We start from the raw sequence: 23,604 nt of genomic DNA, 5'->3' as shown, positions 1-23,604 counted from the left end.
GCAAAACATCTGCTGCAGGAACTTTGCAGGCTGAACCTTAGCTGGGACGAAGACATACCCAGCACCCTTGCACGATCCTGGAAACACTGGCTGCGGAGCCTTGAGACTCTCACAGACTTCAACATCACCCGCAGTTTCAAACCCAAGAACTTTGGAAAGGTTGAGCATGCAAAATTGCACCACTTCTGCGATGCAAGTGAAGTCGGATATGGCATGGTGACCTACTTGAGGTTAGTTAATCGTGAGGAGCAGGTGCATGTGAAATTTGTGATGGGGAAATCAAGAGTGGCACCGTTGAAATTGATGACAATCCCACGTCTTGAGCTGACTGCTGCAGTACTGGCAGTTCGTATAGACCGGATGCTCATGGATGAGTTGAAACTGGACCTGGAACCATCCGTGTTTTGGACAGACAGTACTACAGTCTTGAAGTACATACGAAGCGACAGCAGGCGCTTTCACACATTTGTTGCCAATCGTGTAAATGCAATCAGGTGCATGTCTGATGTGTCACAGTGGAAACATGTTCCTGGAAAACTGAATCCTGCAGACTATGCATCGCGTGGATTGAATGCTGCAGAGTTCCTGAAAGACAACAACTGGATCAACGGTCCCAAGTTTCTGAAAGACTTGCCCAAACACTGGCCCAACTCACCTGTCAACCTTGCAATTCCTTCAGATGACTCAGAGTTGAGAAGAAAGGTACTTGAAGTTCATGCCACCGTTGCAAGTCCTCATGATCCGACTAGTGTCTTGTTGAATTACTTTTCCACCTGGAATAAGCTCAGAAGAGCTGTTGCCTGGTTCTTGAAGCTGAAGAATATACTTACCCAACGCATTCTCAAAAGAAAGGGAGCCTTAAAAGGAGTTGAGGCTGGCCCCATGGCACTTTCTGTTCAAGACCTAGAAGAGGCAGAAGAAGCCATTGTGAAATTCTGCCAAAATCAAGGATTTCCTCAGGAGATGGAATGCCTGCGCAATGGAAGGAATGTTAGCCGGAAAAGCTCCATCTTCAGACTGGACCCTGTACTTGACCGTGGTGTATTGAGGGTTGGTGGCCGCCTGAGCAGGATGGCTATGCCAGAGGAGCAGAAACATCCCGCCATCCTGCCTAAGAGGCATTTTGTTTCAGAGCTTCTGCTTCAACATCTCCATAAGCAAGTTGGTCATTGTGGCAGAAATCACATCTTGGCAAGCTTAAGGAAAAAATATTGGATTCCTTGTGCAAATGCTTTTGCAAGGGAAATCGTGAACAATTGTGTCCCCTGCAGGCGGAACTATGCACGTGCAGGTGAACAAAAAATGGCCGATCTGCCAGTTGATCGTTTGACACCTGACCTCCCTCCATTCTCACATGTTGGAGTGGATTACTTTGGACCAATAGAGGTGAGAAGAGGGCGTGGCATGGCGAAGCGTTACGGTGTGCTATTTACTTGCCTGACTACCAGAGCAGTTCATTTGGAAGTAGCACACTCGATGGATACAGACTCCTGCGTGAATGCGTTCAGACGCTTCATATCCAGAAGAGGCCAAGTCAAAGAATTAAGGTCAGATAATGGAACTAATTTAATCTCGACTGAAAAGGAGCTACGTGATGCACTGAAACATTGGAACATGGATCAAATTGAGCACAGCCTCACCCAGAAAGGTGTCAAGTGGACATTCAATCCTCCAGCCGGTGCCCACCATGGAGGCATCTGGGAGCGCATAATAAGAATGGTGAAAAAGGTTTTATCCTCCATCACAAACCAGCAGTCTTTGGATGATGAAGGTCTAGTCACAGTGATGTGCGAAGTTGAATCCATCTTAAACAGCCGTCCTTTGACAACCGTTTCCAATGACCCCAATGACTTGGAACCATTGACGCCTAATCACCTACTGCAACTTAAGGTCCAACCCGTGCTTCCACCAGGAACATTTAAACAGGAAGACCTGTATGCCAGGAGGCGGTGGCGACAGATACAGTATATCGCAGATCTTTTCTGGACACGGTGGATACAGGAATATGTTCCACTCATGCAAGAACGATCCAAATGGTCCCGCATCAGGCCCAACTTCTGTGTGGGAGACATCGTAGTGATCGCTGATCCTACAGCACCACGAGGCTCATGGGTGATGGGAAGAGTCATCGAAGCCATAGCTGATTCCAAGGGCCTTGTTCGGTCGGTGAAATTGCAAACTAAAACCAACCAGCTCCTAAGGCCCATCAGCAAGATCTACCTGTTGGTTAAGGCCAACAACCAACATTGAACAAAGACTCGTGACATGCGCACGTGCATCCATTTGCACCGCATTCATACACTGATTCTTGCACACATTATAGTATAATTGGAACAGTTAGAGTTTAGAAATTGAGTTTATTGGTAATTGGCCCCATTGTAAATATGTTGTTATAGCACACGTGGTAGCTATAAGGGGCCGGATGTGTTGGAGCCAATTTGGTCTCCTTAGTTAATATTCTTAGTTTGGTTAAGATTTGCTGGCCTTGGGCCATTGACTTTTATTTTGACACAGCCTTTGGTCACCTGACCAGTTAAAGATGGCTGCCTCTCACTTGGTAGTCAGTCTCAGTTAGACAAAGACAAAGGAAAGTTGGAGTGATATAGTTTTTTACCGCTCTAACCGCTCTAACCGCTCTAACCACTTTAAACTTGAACATTTGAACTTGGAAAACATATACTTTAGTTTACTTATTGGAATCCTTTATGTTGAGCCTTTATTCTTGGATTATTTAGCTTTACTTTGGATAACAAACAATTTGGATTGCTTCACTGTGTGCCACCTGCTTGTCTGCCTGCCATTGCTCCCTTCTCATCACCGCTTGCCTGCCTGCCATTGCCTCTCTCCCTCTGCCTGCCTGCTACTTACCTGCTTGCCTCCATCTTGACCAAGGTATGAACAACAGCTGTACACAGTGTTTTAAGATAAGCGCGTGACAACAACTATACAACACCTACCCTTTGAAGTTTGAACTGAATCGAAACTGACACTCACAGTCTGTGAGGAGTCTGTGAGGAGTCTGTAAGGAGTCTGTAAGGAGTCTGTGAGGAGTCTGTAAGGAGTCTGTGAGGAGTCTGTGAGGAGTCTGTAAGGAGTCTGTGAGGAGTCTGTGAGGAGTCTGTAAGGAGTCTGTGAGGAGTCTGTAAGGAGTCTGTGAGGAGTCTGTGAGGAGTCTGTGAGGAGTCTGTGAGGAGTCTGTGAGGAGTCTGTGAGGAGTCTGTGAGGAGTCTGTTTGTCGGAGCTTCCTGTTTGTGTTGGTGCAGCAGCACCACCTGCTGTCCAAACCAACCAACTGCATCAGTGCTGAAGCCACATCTCAGAGCTCCTTCAGGCTCGCTGCTGTGTGAGGCTTCTTGTTGCTGTCTGACACTGAGCTCACTGATGGACAAAATGTCCACGTTCATGTGTTCCCTGTCACACTCCTGATTATTCTACAGAAGATTTCACAACAGGCTGGCAGAGGGAGAAATAGGCATTATGGTAGGGTGTACAATTTCTCCGTTAGCATTTACAATGGCCATGGAGATAATTATTAGAGCTTCCAAGTGGGTTGTAGCTGGAGAGAGACGTCAGGATGGCATACGCCTTACACCAATTAGAGCATACATGGATGATATGACGTTGGTGACTACAACAGTGCCATGTATGAAGAGAATACTCGAGAGACTTAATAAAAATCTAAAGTGGGCTGGGATGAAAATCAAACCTACTGAGTCTAGAAGTATCTCAATAAGTAGAGGGAAATTAAGTGATAGAAAGTTTGTAATAGATGGAGAAAGCATTCCAATAATTAGGGAAAAGGCAGTGAAGAGTTTAGGCAGGTGGTACCAGGCAGACATGAATGATGGAGAGCGGGCAGTGCAGTTTGGGAAAGATGTTGCTGAGGGACTGGATAGAATAGATAAATCAGAGCTTCCAGGAAAGTTGAAGCTGGGGTGTCTGCAGTTTGGATTTTTTCCAATCAGAAGCAGGCCCTCTCGGCCTGCTTCTGATTGCTGGGGGGGGGTTGTGCCACTATACACTGATATTTAAGCATGGTTATTATGTGGGACCATCTACGTGTATTGCATGTTCATGCGTGCTCACACACATTCACACACACACACACACACACACTCACACACATTCACACTCACACACACACACACACACACACACACACTCACACTCACACTCACACACACACACACACATTCATTAGCCCAGTAGCATGCTCACTCTGCTCACTATGCAGTTGTTGTGCTGTCCTGTGGTTTAAGGTCATCTGTGTATTATATGAGATTGCTGCTGCTTGTGTTTTTTTTGTTTGTGTGTTTGTGTGTTTGTTTGTTCTCTGCTTGTCTGCTTACAGGTGCTCCTGGTGCTTCTAAGGTTGGATTCCCCACAAAAGCCGTGAATCGTCTTCAGTTTTGTTTTTACAGGTGTAGCAGCTGGTTGTCGGATTTTTCATTGTTTTTCATTGTGTTTGTCTCTTCATGTTTCTGTTCTTTTTTTCTCTTTTTCGCTCTCCCTCTCTCTCTGTCCCCCGGTCCGGTTCGGCACTATTATCATATCATGTTAAATATTGTAACAAAAATAGATAAATAAAAATGAGGAGTTGATGGACATCAAGGGAAGCTTTACATTCATAAAGCTTCCCTTGGCATAGCAAATGTGTTTAGCATAAACGGTATTCAGATTACAATTCTGCTGCCATAATGCTGGACAGGACAAGGGAAAAAAAAAAAAAAACTTTACCGTTCAGGCTCTGCCCTCGTAGCTCCTACAGTTGCTGACTCTGAACTGCAGGAAGCACGAGGCCAAACATCAGAAGTCTGAATGTTGGGATGAACTGTGACGGCCATTGTTTCGCCCGTTTTCTCTGCAGGTGACGGAGCTGTTTGTGGACAGTAAAACCCGACTGGAGCAGTGCGCCGTCGAGCTGGACGAGAAGCAGCAGAGGTACGAGGCTTGCTGTGCCAGATACTAACGCTTCCTTCCGTTTCAATGAGTGGAAACTCTGAGAAGAAGCATTCAGTTTGTTTGATTCAGGAAATGATTAAAAACTGAGCTGCAACCTGGATGTGAAGTTGGAACACGAGCTCAGTGTTCCCGTCTCACTCCTGCTGTTTAAAGGTAGGGTGAACAGATGTCCCGAAAAATTCGGGACAGTCCCGAATCCCGAATCTGGCTGTACTTGTCTCGAAAATTAAACTTATGCCAAATAATTACTTTTTAACCCCAGGTAAAGTACACATCTCAAACTAATGCTACTGCCGTCTGTGCCACCTAGAGGCTGCTTGCTTGCGCAGCCCCAAATGTTAAGTGGCTGCGTGCTGACCCGGCTACAATGTATCTATTTTGTTATCTTTAGGATATTCTAATTCCATTCCATTACAACAGTAAAGGCTGAGTTATACTTCTTTTAACTGCCCCTGCGCTTTCTTCTTGCGTTTATGTTAATGGCTCGAGACGTTTATACTTCATTTAGCTTTGCCGGCGCTTGCGTGTGCTGTGTGGCGATTCACCGCCAGGACAGTAGGTGGAGTAGCGGCTTTTTTCAATGACAAGCCTACTATGATGAAAGCAAATTCACCACCAGGAGCTCTTCGAGTGATTCATGCTTCTTCTTCTTGTAAATAGCCGGTATTTTGTCATGTTTTCAACACGTTGGGGATCTAAACGACTACTTTCTCGCCTGAAAATGTTTCAAATGTTGCTAAAGTTTACAGAGTTTATAGCTTAAGGGAAATCAGCTTTTCAGGCCGGCTGATTTCTGCTCGGGCAGGAGTGAAGTGCACTGTGTGTAAACGCTCTGCATACTGTCTGATCGATGAGTGCCGTTTTCAAGTAGTAGGCTTGCGTCTTTTCTTGCGTGAAGTTTAGAAAATTGAGGTGACACACGCAAGCTCGCAATGGGGGGCTTGCAACCGCGCAAGGGCTTGCGTTTCTCCTTGCGTCTTGCTTTGCGTCTTGCGTTACCGACTATAAACCAGGCTTAAGCGCGAACAATGACCGGCGCGAAAATTCACTTTCACTGACACACAATAGCTAGCGAAATGGCAGACGAAGAGCCACACCACCAAGCAAAAAAACAAAAGCGACAATGCAGGTACAGGAAGGAATGGGAGAGCAAATATTCATGGCTTAATATGATAGGCCTATTCCATGTTGAGATGTAACAATAATCAATGTTTGAATAGCGATATAGCCTACAATTTAATAGGCTATAATGCGTTTTGATGTTTTGTACGTTCAGTTCGTCATGTTAAAAGTTCATTTTAACTTTCATGTTAATTTTATTAACCCCGGAATTTTGGACTGTGTACGTTATACCAATACACTGGAACTTGCCATGATATTACCGGAGTGTGCGTCTTTTATTCCAATTATACCCAATCTACACTAGAACACCGACGACAAAGCATTTTATTACTGTACATGTAAGTCAGCCCACCTGCGCCTTACATGTACATGTAATTTCAGCCAACCTCATCTGGTCACCCTATTTAAAGGGGACGTTAACGGAGACCGGGTCGTGTTTGGAAACGTTGCACAGAGCCTTCACAGACGGCTGTTTAAGCCGGGGTAGTTTTTGAAAATTACACCGGTTAATATTAAGACATCTGTGCTGGGAAACGAGGCGCTTTGGTGTGAAACATGTATATGGCGTCAATATAGTGACAAATCATCCACGCGTGCAGACACTGCCACGCGCGAGGTATTTTCTTCTGCACGCGCGCGCAAACACTTGTTTTGCACCGATTTTGATCTGCGCGCGCGCGCGCAAACACCGCCTCACGCGCGAGAGGTGACATGAATTTCCTCGCGCGCGAGCAGAAATATGAATATTTAAATGATCTCCTCCTACTGGTTAGCATAGCCAACGAGTCGGAAGTTAGTTCAGTCCTAAATAGTCACACACCGATCTCAAGATCAACTGTTGATATCCTTGCTATTAGTCATTCCATTCATCAGTTGTATTTCTAACGTGAGCTAGTCACCATAGAAAGGATATCAACAGTTGATCTTGAGATCGGTGTGTGACTATTTAGGACTGAACTAACTTCCGACTCGTTGGCTATGCTAACCAGTAGGAGGAGATCATTTAAATATTCATATTTCTGCTCGCGCGCGAGGAAATTCATGTCACCTCTCGCGCGTGAGGCGGTGTTTGCGCGCGCGCAGATCAAAATCGGTGCAAAATGATTGTCTGCGCGCACGCGCGCAGAAGAAAATACCTCACGCGTGGCAGTGTCTGCACGCGTGGATGATTTGTCACTATATTGACGCCATACATGTAGGTTTAACCCTCATACCTGATTTAAAACACAACTTAATTTCTGAAAAGGGACATTTTTGTCCCCTTTTAAAACGACCTAAAAACATCATATGTTAATATTTTTTTCCGCTTTTTTTCATAAATCTTTTATTCCACTTCAGTTCTAATCATAACTACCAAGGTTTCAATTATTTAAAAAATGTAACCCTTTAAATACTGGTTTATATGATGTAAACGCCAATTTCTGTAAAAAAATAAATAACAAAAACTGCTATATTTTCAACATATAGAATGCAAAGTGGAATAGTTGAGTGGGGATAATTATGGTCTGGGACATATCAATGATCAGCAACAACATTGATTTTTAGGGATTTTTTTGCTATGTCTGATTTAAAAAAAAAAAAAACTCAATTTCTGAAAAGGGCCATTTTTGTCCCCTTTTAAGGAGTTTTTTTCTACACAATGACAAATTGCATTGTACATGATGTGTGTTTGAAATTCGAAAAAATACTAAAAAATGCCCAACTGGACCAAATATGATGAGTATCACTATCTACAGTGTGAAATTAGAGGAGAAAGTTCCCCCCAAGTGGAGAAAAATGTCCCTTATCAGGTATTAGGGTCAAATAAAAAAATAAATAAAACCTGCGTTAATGCGCGATAAACTGTTTATCGGCGTTAAATAATTAACGAGTTAACTCGCCCAGCCCTAGTTTTATCTGTTTTAATGTGTTGTTCAGCTCTCTGCTTGTGTGTAAATATGCAGATTCACCATGAAACGGTTCATTTTCCACCTTTCTTTGTTGTTCCTGCTGAAGCTTCTCTCGGCTCACAACTGCTCTTATTTCCCCTCTGACTCTTTCTGGAGGCCGAGCAGCAGAGAGCCGGACCTCTGATGGACTACAGAGACCATGAGCTCCTGGATCAGCAGGAGGATATGACCACGTTGCTGCAGAGCGGCGAGGACACGCAGAGGAAGCCGCCGCAGAGAGGACGCTTCGCCCCGCCGCTCGGTCAAACTTCTCTGCAGGATGTCTGCAGGCGACTCAGCGGGAAGCCGCCTGGTGTCCGTGGACTTTGAAATCTTCGGCCACGTTCAGGGTCCGTATGTTTAACCCCCCCCTCCTCTTCTTCTTCTTCTTCTTCTTCTCTGCTCTGTGGGAGCCTGCGGGCTGTAAAACGATCCACAGCTGCTTAATTTAGGAGCTGAGCTGAGATATTTCTGACTCGGAGCCGCTGCTGTTCTGCAGACTGAATGTTTCCCTCTTTAACTCTCTTCCAGGCGTCTGTTTCAGGATGGTGAGTTTGTCTGCTTCACATCCGGCTTCTGCTTCTCGTGCTGAATCTTATTTAAATTAAAGGTGCCGTGTGCAGAGGTGGGCAGAGCAGCCAAAAACTGTACTCAAGTAAAAGTACTGTTACTTCAGAATAATACGACTCAAGTAAAAGTAAAAAGTATTCATCCAAATAATTACTGAGTAACTGTTGAGTAACAACACGGAGGCGTTCCCCAAGGCTCTGGTTTAGGACATCTGTTTTTTTTACTAAATGAATGAAGGTAGATGTGGTTTTCTGAGCAGGTGAAACAGATTTATGGTCCCATCCTGCCTGCTGACCAGAGGTGGGTAGAGCAGCCAAAAATTGTACTCAAGTAAAAGTAAAAAGTAGTCATCCAAATAATTACTTGAGTAAGAGTAAAAAGGTGCTCTGTGAAAAAACTACTCAAGTACTGAGTAACTGTTGAGTAACGTCTGATTTATTTGTTAACACAAGCATTCAATCAGACAGACAAACATACTAAATAATCATCTTTAGGCAAATTAGAGTTCATCCAATTGATAAAATTTAATTAAAATGAACTAATTAATTACTAAATTTAAATGTAGTGGCTATTCGTCCTCTTGTGTCAATAATCAAAACTAAAAAAATGGAAAAACCATAATAAACTAAATTAAATCAAACGGCCACTGAGACAACCTAGAGATTTACGCAGGTAAAATGAGTCCATTGTCCAGGCAACAAATGAGGTTTCTTTAAGTTTATTGCTCCTACCAAGCAAACGAACAAAGAGCAATGGGCCTTTGCCGCCTCTCTTGCCCTGGTTAAAAAAAACATTAGCCCTCCCAGTTGCCCCAGCTAACCAGTGCGTTCAAAATAAAAGCACAATTAAATACCCAAATTAACTCAAACAATACTAAATATCATAAACAACCAAAAAAGGTGTATTCCCCAAACTACACCCCCAAAAGATAACTAAATAATAAGTGAGCCAAATATACAAAATAACAAATAGCTCCTATAGTAAATGTGCTTAAATTATACAGCCCTTTACAGACAATCCTTACGGTGTACCAAAGTGCTTTACAGCAGGTAATAAATAAAGAGAAAACCAAGTAAAAACAAATAAAAGAACAGTGAAAGCAATAAAATACAACAAAATCAAATAAGATAAAAGTGTCATCATACTACTGGATATTAAAAGGAATCCTAAATAAGTAGGTTTTTAGCCTAGATTTGAAGAGGCCCAGGTCAGAAAACAAAATATCTTAAATTAAAATAATCCAGGTAAATTCAAGTACTTCAATAAAAAATAAAAGAGACTTAGGAAATGTTTAAAACATATGTAACCCATATGGAACCTAAAAAACAAACATTCACCTATCCATGGGGGGAAAAACGAGTTTAGGAAACTTAGCGCTACATGTTTCCTCAAGTGAGATGTTGAGTTTCTGCTGAAATGTCGTTTGTTTTGGTTGCCACAGAAGACACATAATGTAGCTGCTGTTTCTCACTCTTTGTAAGGTAAACATGCTTTCAGTATGAGGCCTCGTCTGCGTCTTCATTTCCCACCGTTGGTTCTGACATTTTTCATCTGTTTCTTTGTTTGTTTGCTACGACTGCTAATGCTAAAGCTAACCCGTCCCGCCGCTGAGATCGAGTACGGTCACGTGACCAGACTGCACGGCTGCGTCTGATTGGTGGAACACAGTCAGGTGGTAGAGCCTTTGGCGGAAGTCTCTCTCTGTCAGAATAAAACATTAAAATGATAAAAATAATGAGGCGTAGAATACCAAAGAGGTAAGAAGAAAAGTAACCAGCTCATTGTAGCCTAATGTAGCGGAGTAAGAGGACAGCTTCTGCTGCACACATCTACTCAAGGAAAAGTAAAAAGTATAGAGATTTAAAACTACTCCTACAAGTATAATGTTTTCAAAAACTTACTCGAGTGAATGTAACTCGTTGCTCTTGTGACTCTGCTTGGCCGTGTTTGCTTCCTCCTGCCCGGCAGTACACAGAGAAGCAGGGTCTGCAGCTCGGGCTGGTGGGCTGGGTGAAGAACACCAACGGTGGGACGGTGGTTGGACAAGTCCAGGGTCCTGCTGACATGGTGGAGGAGATGTGAGTGCACGCTTTCACACTAACTTTTATTAGTTTTCAGGGCTGGGCAACGATTAAAATGTTTAATCTAATTAATCACATGATTTCCCTGATTAATCACGATTAATCGCATTTGTACGCAGAATCCAAAAATGAATCCAAAAGTAGCGTATAGCTTTTAGCATTTAGTTTTATTTTAAATGTGCTGCCATATGAATGAAAGTGCCATAACATTTGTTGTGCAAACACACTTTTAACATCAGCATCTTTCTGTAGTTTTTATGTAGAAGCCTCGCTCCACTGTCTGTTTCCTTGAATGACTTGCTGCTATCAGTTGTGTGTTTTGCCTTTAAGTGATATTTTAGACTGGAACTACTACGCTGAGAAGACAATTCAACTTGGCAGTGTTTACAGATGACTTTGGTTCTGTCGACTCCGCCGTCTGGAAGAACTTTAACATGAAAATGGCCGAGTAAAAGTTCCGTACCCCTCTCCATGTTTGGTGGATCCGCCGATTACTTTCTTTTCCTGTTCCACAGCAGACAGCAGCAGACTTTTACAAAATAAAAGCCTGTGAGCAGCAGACTTTTACACAATAAAAGCCTCTGAGCAACAGACTTTTACAAAATAAAAGCCTGTGAGAAACAGACTTTTACAAAATAAAAGCCTGTGAGCAACAGACTTTTACAAAATAAAAGCCTGTGAGCAGCAGACTTTTACAAAATAAAAGCCTGTGAGCAACAGACTTTTACAAAATAAAAGCCTCTGAGCAACAGACTTTTACAATAATAAAACAAACAACAAAACCTGCGTTAATGCGTGATAAAATATTTATCGGCGTCAAATAATGAACAAGTTAATAACGAGTTCACTCGCCCAGCCCTATTAGTTTTTCGTGCACATCTGGACGTGCACAGCTGTTTAAATCCACCCTGCTGTGAGCTGATCTGACTGCAGAGCGGTGATGATGCTGTTCACCACTAGATGGAGCTCTTTGTCTTCAAAGCACAGCCGTCCTCTCAGCTTTGGTCCAGCAGCAACAGATATCTGTTCTTCTTCTGTTAACTTAATTAACTTATTTAATCATTTTATGGCACATCTGGCCCATAAAGACAAACTTTAGCTGATGGTCACATGACATCCTCTCCGATGTGATCTTCATTTAATAAAAAAGTCATCAGACCGACACATCATCAGTGCTTTAATCACGGCGTGGGAGCCTCCGCAGACCATCTGGGACATTTGTTTATGGTTTAACCTCATTTTAAAATCTAATTTGCATGTAATTTAACATTAAATCTGATCTGAAATGATATAAATGCTGAAGGTGGAGCAGAGATTTCCGACATTCTGAGCATGTTTCGGACTGTTGGATCCATGTTCCTCAGCCTTGTTGGACGCAGCGTTTCCCTTTCTGACTCTGGGATCAGAGCCAGAGTAACTACCTACACTCACCGGCCACTTCATCAGCAACACCTGTTCAGTTACCTGGTAGCACAGGTCAAATGTAGCACTCTGAGGTCATTAAATTGATGTAAAGTGCTTTATAAATAAAATATATTATTATTATTAACACAAACAGCCACTCAGCAGCAGATCAGTGCATTTAGAGGTGGTGAAGACCACCTGCCGAGCATCAGAACGGGGATTTAAGGGGCTTTGAACATGGTTGTTGGTGGTCTGAGTGTGTCAGAAACAGCTGATCTGCTGGGATTTCCACCCACAACTTAAAAAAGCCTCTTCAAATCCAGGCTAAAAACCTACTTATTTAGGACTGCTTTTAATACCCAGTAGTATGATGACACTTATCTTATTTTATCTTATTCGATTATTTTATTGCTTTCATTGTTCTTTTATTTGTTTTTACTTATTCCTCTCTTTATTTATTACCTGCTGTAAAGCCCTTTGGTACACTGTAAGGATTGTCTGTAAAGGGCTGTAGAAATATTTACATTTACATTTACAACCATCTCTGGGGTTCACAGGGGTCCTAAAAGTAAGTAAATAAGCTTTATTTGTACAGCGCCTTTCACAGACCAGGGTCACAAAGCGCTTTACAGTTAAAACAGAAACACACAGTTGAGAAGTACATACAAGTATAAGTTTAAAAGGCAACTCAGTGACAATCATAGCAGCCCAAGGACAATTAAGCAAAAACCTTGAACCAATAAATAGGTCTTAAGTTGCCTTTTGAAAGCATCAACAGACTCCATCGAACGCAGAGAGAGCGGAAGATGGTTCCAAAGCCTGGAAGGATCGGCCTCCTCTGGGCCGGCACCATCAGTAGGTTCTGATCCACAGACCTCAGGTCCCCAGCTGGGGTGTAAGGCTGGATCAGATCACTGATGTAAGGTGGAGCCTGACCATGCAATGCTCTGAACGTTCAAACCAAAACTTTAGAATTGATCCTAGAGGAAAAGGAGAAAATATCCAGAGAAAAAGCCTCGTTGGTGTGAGAGGTCAGAGGAGAATGGGCAGCCTGGTTAACTCCAATAAGCACTCGTTCCCTGGCTTTTAACCCAGCATGAGACTCCGTTTCTGTTATTGTTTTTATTGTTTTAATATTGTTATTGTTTATTATTGTTTTTATGTTGTTCTTATGTTTTATGCCTTTATTTCGTGTTGTTATTCATGTACAGCACTTTGTTTCAGCCACGGCTGTTTATAAAGGGCTTTATAAATAAAGTTGAGTTGAGTTCAGCAGCAGGAGACCACCCCGGGTGCTGCTCCTCTCAGCTGACAACAGGAAACTGAGACTACGATTCACTCAGGCTCACCAGAACTGAACCATAGAAGATTGGAAAAACTTTTCCTGGTATGACGAGTCTCCATTTCAGTCGAATTAGCGACGGAACGGAAACATTAAACTTCCGCTAGTTCCAGCCGCTAGTATCGGGTTAACTCGTTAGTTAACTGAAATTGAACCTTTTAACGCAAAATAAGCTTTTTAGGCAAGATTAACGTGTGCATGTTCTATAAACAAGTCAAAGTGAACACGTTTACAGAATATTTACATACATATATATAACATATATAGCCTATATATATTTACAATTAATTGAAAATTAGGCCTGGGCGAGTTAACTCGTTATTATCGCGTTAACTTGTTAATTGTTTAACGCCGATAAATATTTTATCGCGCATAATTGCAGGTTTTGTTATTGTAAAAGTCTGTTGAATGCATCACATTCACACAGTTACAGCAAACACCACGAAGCATGGAGTGATAAAATAAAGATAAACTAGCAGGTAACATCACCGCTACAGGTGTGAAGCTCACGGAGCTAACCGGCGCTACTTCCTGTTTTACTTGTTTCAACATAAAAGCACGTATTTCAAAATAAATTTTTAAAAAAACTCCTGCATTTACAGCCAAGTTGAATTGTCTTCTCAGCGTAGTAGTTCCAGTCTAAAATATCACTTAAAGGCAAAACACACAACTGATAGCAGCAAGTCATTCAAGGAAACAGACAGTGGAGCGAGGCTTCTACATAAAAACTACAGAAAGATGCTGATGTTAAAAGTGTGTTTGCACAACAAATGTTATGGCACTTTCATTCATATGGCAGCACATTTAAAATAAAGCTAAATGCTAAAAGCTATACACTACTTTTGGATTCATTTTTGGATTCTGCGTACAAATGCGATTAATCGTGATTAATCAGGGAAATCATGTGATTAATTAGATTAAACATGTTAATCGTTGCCCAGCCCTACTTATAATGTAGTTGAACTGAGAACAGAAACTCAGAACTTATCGTGGGAAATCCACTGGCCCGCTGTAGCGAGGCCTCAAAAACAAACATCAGGAATAGACTGAAGTGTGTGTGTGTGTGTGTTCTTGCACTTACTGTTGAGTGAGGACCAAGTCAAGTTTTTAACCAACAGTGAGGACATTTTTACAAAGTGAGGACATTTTGGCCGGTCCTCACTTTGTTTCCCTCTAGATGACCTCCTCAGGTTATATAGATGCTATCCTCTAATTTTCTCAGTAGGAACTCAGAATGTCCTAAGTGTCAATTTTTCACTCCTAAAGTTTAACACAGATTTAAAATCTTTTTCTGAATCTTTTGTGCTTCTCAAAATCTGAAGCAGTGTGTGGGATCACTACGCCACCGAGTGTCTGGAATGACACTATGTTTGTTTCAAAGTGAACTAGAAATACCGGTCCTCACTTTGTGAGTTGTTTTACTCGGTCCTTACTCGGTACTAAGTGCGAGAGTGTGTGTGTGTGTGTGTGTGTGTGTGTGTGTGAGCCAGCAGAGATCTCTGGAGCTGGTGATGTCATCTCAGTGAGACGTCCCCACCCAGGTGACATCACTCCCGCCGGACACACAGAGGAACATGAAAACAAACTGAGTTTCAGTTTCACGACAGATTCTTGGTTATTTTTATCTCGAGTTCAGCTCATCGGAGGTAAACGGCGACGGGGGGAAAATAATTTTGAGTAGGCATTGTCTTTATTTAACAGCTTTTGTGCACGTGTAAATAAAATGATCAATAACAGAGGAACGTAACTGATTAACTATCAGAAGCTTATATCTACTATTATTAACAGAAACTTATATCTACAACCTAATTATAATATTTGGAAAAATCACATTTCTGCTAGTTCCGCTAACGGAAATGGGATTTAAGTGACTTTGAACGTGGCGTGTTCGTTGGTGCCAGACGGGCTGAATACCACATCTGAACGCACAACACATGGGAGCTTGAAGCTCCTGTCAGCTGACAACAGGAAACTGAGACGATTCACACAGGCTGGTGAGGTCCCGCTGAGCTGAAGGCGAGCCTCGGTCCCCCGGCAGGCTTCCACATGTTCACTGCCTGGATGGGTTCACCACTTCGCTCATGGACAGAAAAAAAGTGTTTTCTCAACAGCGGGTCCTCGCGCTGCTGTCGCCGCGGTCACCTGTCTGCTGGCGGCCGGGATGCTCTGCTCACTGGCGGACACCAGAAGGAGCTGCCGGCTGCAGGGGGCGCGGATGTTTTCTCAACCTATTTCAGGCGGCTGGCCCGGGAGAGGAGAGCGGTGAGCGGCCCGGCGCAGCGCTCCCCCCTCGGCCGGTGGAGCAGCTCACACAGGCTGACCTGTTCGTGGCTGTGAAAACCACCGGGAGGTATCACCGGCAGAGACTGGAGCTGCTGCTGGACACCTGGGTCTCCAGAAACGCACCACAGGTGCAGCCAACAACACAACACTTCATGTGGGATTTTCCTTTCGTAGCCATTGCGCTCGTGCGCTCGATGCTCGATACAAGATGGCGGATCTTCAACTAATGTAGAGGGTGGGGACTCGACAGGTAAATGCAAATTCCCTTATTGTGACGTCACAATAGGGGAGCCATCCAAATGGCTCACAGCAGCATTTTTTTCTTGACACCAAAGTCTTTCTTCTGACCTACAGAAAATGGATGGATGGTTTTTTTTTCACGCTTGGAGTGTTTAAAGGAACAGTAGAGGCCCAAATATGAACACAAAGACCTGCAAAAAGTGAGTTCTGCATGTTATGTCCCCTTAAGAAGCTGTTTCCAGCGGTTTGTGAAGCTGACCTCCATCACTCTCGCTGCTGAGATTAAACACAGAAAGTCAAACACTCCGTTACGTCAGGTGGTCTTTTGTTCACACACTCGCTTTCGTGTCCTTCCTGTCGACTCCACTTTCACCACGACTCGCTTCCTGCCCGGCCTGGGAAACAGGAGGCGGCCGTTCCTCCGGGCGGACGTCCTGATACGAGAATGTAGGAAATGAGAGTGCTGCGGATGATAAATGCAACCCTGTAAGAAAGAGTTTCAGCCTGAGTTTCACTCAGAAAGATTTGGATTAAACGTATCAGGGAGCTGAGGCATTACAATGAACATTTTAGACATTGATTTACCCAGAGGTGGGCAGAGCAGCCAAAAATTGTACCGTTACTTTAGAATAATATGACTCGAGTAAAAGTAAAAAGTATTCATTAAAAATAATTACTTTAGTAAGAGTAAAAAAAGTGCTCAAGTACTGAGTAACTGTTGAGTAACGTCTGATTTATTTGTTAACACAAGCATTCAATCAGACAAAAATACTAAATAATCATCTTTAGGCCAATTAGAGTTCATCCAATTGATAAAATTAATTAAAATTATTTAATTAACTAGAAAGAGCTGTTCCTGTGAAACAGCAGTGAGAATGCTTATGCATTTTAGCAGTAAAAACTGTTGCTAAACTATTGGTTGAAGGGATTTTGTGATTTTTGTAACTACCAAACTTAACATTGGAGTTAGTCAGAGAATTTGACAGGTTTATCTCGGTTCAAGGCTCTTAGCTGACATTCTGTAAGTGTGAGCTCTTTAGTAGTTACATTGGCTGAAAGAGGACAAAGTTTCCTACATTTTAAGGTATAATTTGTTTCTAAGTTAAACTGTATGAAAGTTAGAGGAATTTGTTTGAAAAAACTTATCAGCACGCACTCAACTGTGTGCTCATCCAAAAAAATGAAGAGGGAGCAAAATGTTCATGTTTTTGAAACTGTCATATTTCAAAATTGGCTGAAGATTTGAACGAGCTGAAACAGTTGGTAATAGCTGAATGTCTTGTGACCCATTTAAAGTTTGAATGGTGTCTCCAGCTGAAAGCATGCAGAAGTAGTTAGGTTGGAAAGAGGGAGATGATTTGGAAGAGCTGAAAGCAGTTTCCATTCATTTGAATGACGGAAAATTTGAATAAAAGTTGAATATCTTAAAAAGTGTAAAAGTTAAAAACACCAGAAATTATAGCGGGAATCTGCTGAAATAGCTGAAAGTATGCAGGAGTAGTCAGGTGCCGAAAACTGGCGGAATAATAATAATAATAAAGAGAAACAGGAACTTAATTGTGAGAATGCCTTAAAGCATTCTCACAATTACAAAATAGCTTAAATTAAAATAATCCAGGTAAATTCAAGAACTTCAATAAAAGAGACTTAGGAAATGTTTAAAATGTGAAAATAACCGGATGTGCGTTGCTCACTGCGGCTAGCTTTAGTAGCGCCGAATTCGTGGGAACAAAATGGTAAACAGCCGGTATTTTGTCAGGTTTTCAACACGTTGGGGATCTAAACGACTACTTTCTCACCTGAAAATGTTTCAAATGTTGCTAAAGTTTACAGAGTTTAGAGCTTAAGAGAAATCAGCTTCAGGCCGGCTGATTTCGGCTCGGGCAGGAGCCAAATGCATTGTGGGTAAACGCTCTGCATACTGTCTGATCGATCAGTATGCAGTATGTAGTAAGCGGTTTCGAACACAGTCTCTCTCTCTGTCAGAATAAAACATTAAAATGAGGCGTACGCGGGGGGATAAAAATAATGAGGCGTAGAATTCCAAAGAGGTAAGAGAAAAGTAACCAGCTCATTGTAGCCTAATGTAGCGGAGTAAGAGGACAGTTTCTGCTGCACACATCTACTCAAGGAAAAGGAAAAAGTATAGCGATTTAAAACTACTCCTACAAGTATGTTTTCCAAAATTTACTCAAGGAAATATAACGGCGTAAATGTAACTCGTTACCCACCTCTGGATTTAGACTTTGAAAGCTAAAAGATGCTAAAATAACGGCTTAGTAAATAAACCGTTTAACGTTGGCGACACAGGAAAAGAGTCTGTAAATGGTTCCAAATGTCTCTAAATACCTGAAAGTTTCCTCCATGAGACGCTCATCAACCTGCAGGTTTGCTTTCAACCTGTTTGATCACATGTTTAGCAGCTCATTCTGTTGTTTTTGATGTTCCCAGCTGATTAAAAACAAGTCTGGTGACGTAGTGGGGATAAAAATCCTCTTTATGGTTGGAGGTATTGTGCATGTGGAAGCGGTGAGCGGGCGTCCGACTGGAAGCTGTGCGTTTCAGGGGACAACGGCAGCAGATTACAAACCGGTGGACTTCCAGCTGCTGGAGGATTAACGCTAAGCTGTGGGCGAGTGTGTCCACAGCAGAGTAGTGGGCCGGCTGTGTTTGGATCATTTTTGGCCAACAAAAAGTAGGACATCTACTCTTTCCCTTTCTCTGGCTGAGCTTCAGTGGCTGCAGCTTCATGGATCTGACCCTGATCCGCTGCAATCTGCTCTAATCTACAGGGAGTCATCACGCAGGACACGCTCACGTTCTCAGGGTTGGGTATAAATAACCCAAGGAATGGTTCTGCTTTCCCATCATGCCCCTGGTTGTTGTCTGGGGAAGGCTTTCTTTTTTTCCTTCTGTCTGCATTTTTGTCCAGCGAGGCCGCCGGTCGCACAAAGACTCGGCCATCTGAGGGAGAAAGCCGACTCAGCTCTAAAGTTCTGAAGTTCTGCCCATCAGAACGTAAAGAAAAGAATCTTAAAATGGAGTAAAAACAACATCAGATGAGCAACAACACATATTACCCCCCGGGTCTTTATTCATACAGAAGCATCCTTCAGAGTCCAGACTAAACATGGAGAAGCAGCATTTAGCTGTTATGCTGCAAACAAGTGGAACAAACTGCCAGTGGAGATTAAACTTTCACCCAATGGAGACATTTTTAAATCCAGGTTAAAGACATTTCTGTTCTCATGTGTCTATGCATGAAATCTGCACGATATCTGTGAACTTATCTGGACTGTTGCTGGTTTTTAATCATTTAAATGATTTTATTTGTTTCTCTTTATGTTCTTTTATGTATTTTTAATGGGGATGGGACGATGTGCTTTGGTCACGATTCGATTGTATCACGATTCTTGATAATTGCGATTCGATATAATCAGTAATTGCAATTTTCTTCCTCCTTAAAAAAACAAACAAGTTGAATCATGCACTTCTGGAATGAATGTCGTTCCCATAAACGATGCACATCAGTCTGTGTCAGTCAGTCCAGCAGCTGACATTTATTTCAACTGAGACAAAAAGAGTTTTTTAATGTTTACAGTTACAAAATGAATTGAAATGTCCACACAGCACAAATGTGGGCTAGTTTTAACATAACTTAATGTGATGAATTGATGAAGTTTTTCTGGACACGGATATGACGTAATATAATCGATTCGGTGGAGAAAAATCGATTTTTAAAATCATCCCATAAAAAAAATCGCGATTATGGGCATGAATCGATTTTTTTTTTTTTTTTTTTTTTATTGCTTCTTCCACTCCCTGCTGCAATGCTTTTATTTTATGTGAATTACTTTGAACTGTTTTGTACATGAAATGTGCTACAAATAAACTTTGACTTTGACGTCCATTTTCTGCCACTTCTGTCCTTGTCGGGGTCGCAGGGGCGACAGTCTAAGCAGAGATCCCCACACTTCCTCCTCCTCCACCTCTTCTGTGGAGACAGAATCGTTTCCAAGCCAACATGTCTGAAAAACACCTCTAAAGGGAGGCGTCTGAAAGGCATCCTAACCCGATGCCTGAAACACCCCAAACTCCTCTAAAACTATCCCTGAAGCTGAGCCCAGACGAAGCTCATTTCCATCGCTTGTATTTCTTTTGGTTCTTTCTTCACCATGACCGATGAGGTACAACCTCCAGAATCTCTCGCACAAAAGAGGCTTAAGCTCCTCCCCCATGAGGCCCGGGCTCACCCCCGATCTGGAGTGAGTGACCCACCCTTTTCCAACTGAGGACCGTGGCCTCAGACTTGGAGGTGCTCGTCCCGGCTGCTTCCCCGGGTTCTGCTGAATGTTTCCGCTCAATGAAGCCAACAGGACGGCATCATCTGCAAAAAGGAAAAGATGCATTCCTATAGACCTCGGTATGCTTCTCCGTCGCTATCCGTCAATCCGACTCCGTGGTCACGCAGAGGCTTTAAACCTCTCAAAGTTCTCCGTCGGGCTGTCGGATACCCAAGGTAGTTCACCTCCCGATCAGTAGGCGGCGCTACGCTAGACGACCCAATCTGGCGACGTGGCATCTTTATGGCCGTGGCTCAGTGGTTAGAGTCGGTCGTCCAATAACCGGAAGGTTCCATTCCCACTCTCGCCACTCAAAGATTGGTGGAACTGACAGCTGGAGGGGTGTCCGTCCACCTCCTTGTCACGGCCGAGGTGCCCTTGAGCAAGGCTCCGTACCCCCAGGTTCCAGGTTGGCATCTGTCTCTGAGTGTGTCAACTGGTGCCGACCTGGATGGGTTAAAAGCGGAGGACAAATTTCGTGTGCATGTATGACCAATAAATCTGATCTTAAGCCCAGAGGAGAACAGAAAGTATCACCTGTGTGACTTAAATGAGGTGGAAAATGAGATGCATTTTGTGTACCATGTAGACTTAAGCTCTTCCTTAAATTGACCTTGGAATGTCTGTCACACTGCGGTGAGGTGGTTTTATTTTGGGGTTGTTTTTTGTCTTGTCATTTCCTGTTTTATTTTGAAGAGTAACTCTCCTCTCGTTTCAGGTCACTTGCCCTTCCTCATGTGTCACATGTTGGAGTGTCTTCCCTGATTCCTGATTGTGTCCACCTGTTTCCCATTACCCTCATGTGTCTTATAGTCTGCGTCTCCCTTTGTCTTGTTGTGTTGTCTCAGTGTGTTTCGATCTCTCGTTCATGCCAGGCCTTTTCTCATAGTTCACAGCCACAGAATTCAACCGCTATTATTGAAGCTCATTGTTTTAGCCTCCAACCTTTTTAGGAGTGTTTTTTGTTCATCGCGCCTTAGCCATAGAATATAGCCTCCAGTTTGAGTGATTTTCAGTTTAGCTTTTCTTGCAGTTCTTCTTCTTCCTCCGTGTGGAGCGATTTTTGTTATAACTTTTTGTAGTCAGTTTTTGTTTCTCTTTTTGTTCAGGAGTAATTTTCATAGCCCCTTTGTTTATTTCTAAATAAAACCTGTTTGAATTACGCGACCCTCTGCATCTGAGTCCTCCCATTCTTTGGTCCTTGTCAATGTCATGATTTGTTTTCTATGTCCGATGAGTGCAGACTAACATATTTGTTTGGTGAAAAAGTGTTTTATTTAGCCCAATATGTGTTGGAAGCTTACCAACAGCGCAGGGGTGCGCTTTATGTTTGAGTGGGGTTGTTGTCTACTGAGGACCGTATATGTTGGATAACCAATTATGGAGATGTTCTTTTGACTATTGCTTTTTATTACTTATGGTGTGTCTTGTAAGCCCATGCGGGCTGGGCACCTTTTTGGTGTATGACACCGTTTAACAAAACAAATAAACTTAAGCCAACAGGACGGCATCATCTGCAAAAAGGAAAAGATGCATTCCTATAGACCTCGGTATGCTTCTCCGTCGCTATCCATCAATCTGACTCCGTGGTAACTAAACCTTTCAAAGTTCTCCGTTGGGCTGTCGGATACCCAAGGCAGTTCACCTCCCGATCAGTAGGCGGCGCTACGTTAGACGACCCAATCTGGCGACGTCTATGGTGAAAGTGGTTGATTGGTTGTTCACCTTCCGGCTCCGTTCCTCCTCACAGTGAACGATGGCGACCGAGAGAGAAAGACTGTTGTTGGAGTTGGAGCTCGTTGATGTTGAAATGCAAATAATTTTGACCAAATGTTGACCGGCACACAGTAAACTCTTTCAGAAATGGCGGCGTTGTTGTTCTGAGAGGAAGGAGCTAAACCGGAAAAGTGATTCAGGAAATGATGTTGTTAGCCGACCAATCACAACCCTCGCGGTCTCCATCTCCTCGACGGATAGATAGGAAGTTTGGCCGACGCACGCAAGCGTCCGTAGACGACCATAAATCAGGTTTATGCCGAGTGAACAGGAAAACCTCTGAAATTCACTCCATAAAAGTTAGGACCAAACTGGTTCCAACCTGTTGTGTTGTGAGCAAGTGCGTTGCTCACTGCGGCTAGCTTTAGTAGCGCCGAATTCGTGGGAACAAAATTGTAAACAGCCGGTATTTTGTCAGGTTTTCAAAACGTTGGGGATCTAAACGACTACTTTCTCACCTGAAAATGTTTCAAATGTTGCTAAAGTTTACAGAGTTTAGAGCTTAAGAGAAATCAGCTTCAGGCCGGCTGATTTCAGCTCGGGCAGGAGCGAAATGCATTGTGGGTAAACGCTCTGCATACTGTCTGATCGATGAGTATGCAGTATGCAGTATTCAGTATGTAATATGTAATGTGTAGTATGCGGTTTCGAACACAGCCCTGGAAACCAAATGCTGATCTGGGAGTGATTGACAAATGAATGCAGGTGACGTGAGTGAAACTAATGAACTGAACATGGGGACTGAGGGAAAAACAATGGCAAAACCCAACTAAACATGAATTCAAAAACCAAGACATGAAACGACCTAAAACCTGAAATTAAAAACATGGGGAAAACCCCGTGGAGGTGACATGAATAAATGATGAACTGACTGAGTGAAGTCATTGATCTGAGTTCTGTCCTCTGCAGGAAGGTGTGGTTGAGTAAAGAAGGAAGTCCGAGCAGCCGGATAACCAGAGCCTCCTTCAGCAACCAGAGACCCATCGATAAGGTGGAGATCTCCGGCTTCAAGACTCGCTTCTGACCAGCTGATGGAGCCGGTCAGAAGCCTTCTCCTCCTGCATCAAACGCAGCGAGGTTCCTCTGGTGTTCATGGCCTCCTGTCGTGACTCGACTTCAGATCTTTTTCATGAGATCCTTTTGAATTTCATGACTGAGAACACTTGAACAACCTATTCCAAGTGTTTTGTCTGAATAAATGTGACGGTATTTTATATTTTAGTGTTTCTGTACAGAAAACACCGACAGAAAGCAAAAAAAGCACTTCTGTGTCCCTCATGTTGCATCAGAAGGTGAAACACTCAGAATATGTTAAAGTTAAATCAACCCACACGACATTACAACAGAAACTGTTGGATCTTTCAACATATTTGTGCACAAATCCTTTTTAAAAACATTCTAAAACCTAAAAACTGCTCTTTAAATTCTGAAAAACCTGTTTTCTTTGGTATTATTGATGGTTTGTGGAGTCATCCTGCAGTGATCGAAGGTCAAAAGTTTTATCAAAGACTGACTGAAAGTTAACCAATAGTTGACTCATAACCCAGGTTTAT

The 23,604-nt window shown here is 42.8% G+C and overlaps 1 protein-coding gene across 1 annotated transcript; it reads left to right on the top strand.

Moving 5' to 3' along the window:
* Nucleotides 1-8,207: 8,207 nt before the first annotated feature.
* Nucleotides 8,208-23,265, top strand: acyp2 (acylphosphatase 2, muscle type). The gene is made up of 4 exons (XM_075474237.1): nt 8,208-8,362; nt 8,544-8,560; nt 10,551-10,660; nt 22,961-23,265. The coding sequence occupies exons 1-4, from the start codon at nt 8,293-8,295 to the stop codon at nt 23,073-23,075; spliced, it is 312 nt and encodes a 103-aa protein (XP_075330352.1). The 5' UTR covers nt 8,208-8,292; the 3' UTR covers nt 23,076-23,265.
* The last annotated feature ends 339 nt before the right edge of the window (nt 23,266-23,604 follow it).

The sequence above is a fragment of the Odontesthes bonariensis genome, chromosome 2 (genome assembly GCF_027942865.1).
Source record: "Odontesthes bonariensis isolate fOdoBon6 chromosome 2, fOdoBon6.hap1, whole genome shotgun sequence".
Lineage (NCBI taxonomy): Eukaryota > Metazoa > Chordata > Actinopteri > Atheriniformes > Atherinopsidae > Odontesthes > Odontesthes bonariensis.
The sequence above is the reverse complement of the archived record's forward strand: the minus strand, read 5'-3'. Positions and strand labels throughout refer to the sequence as shown.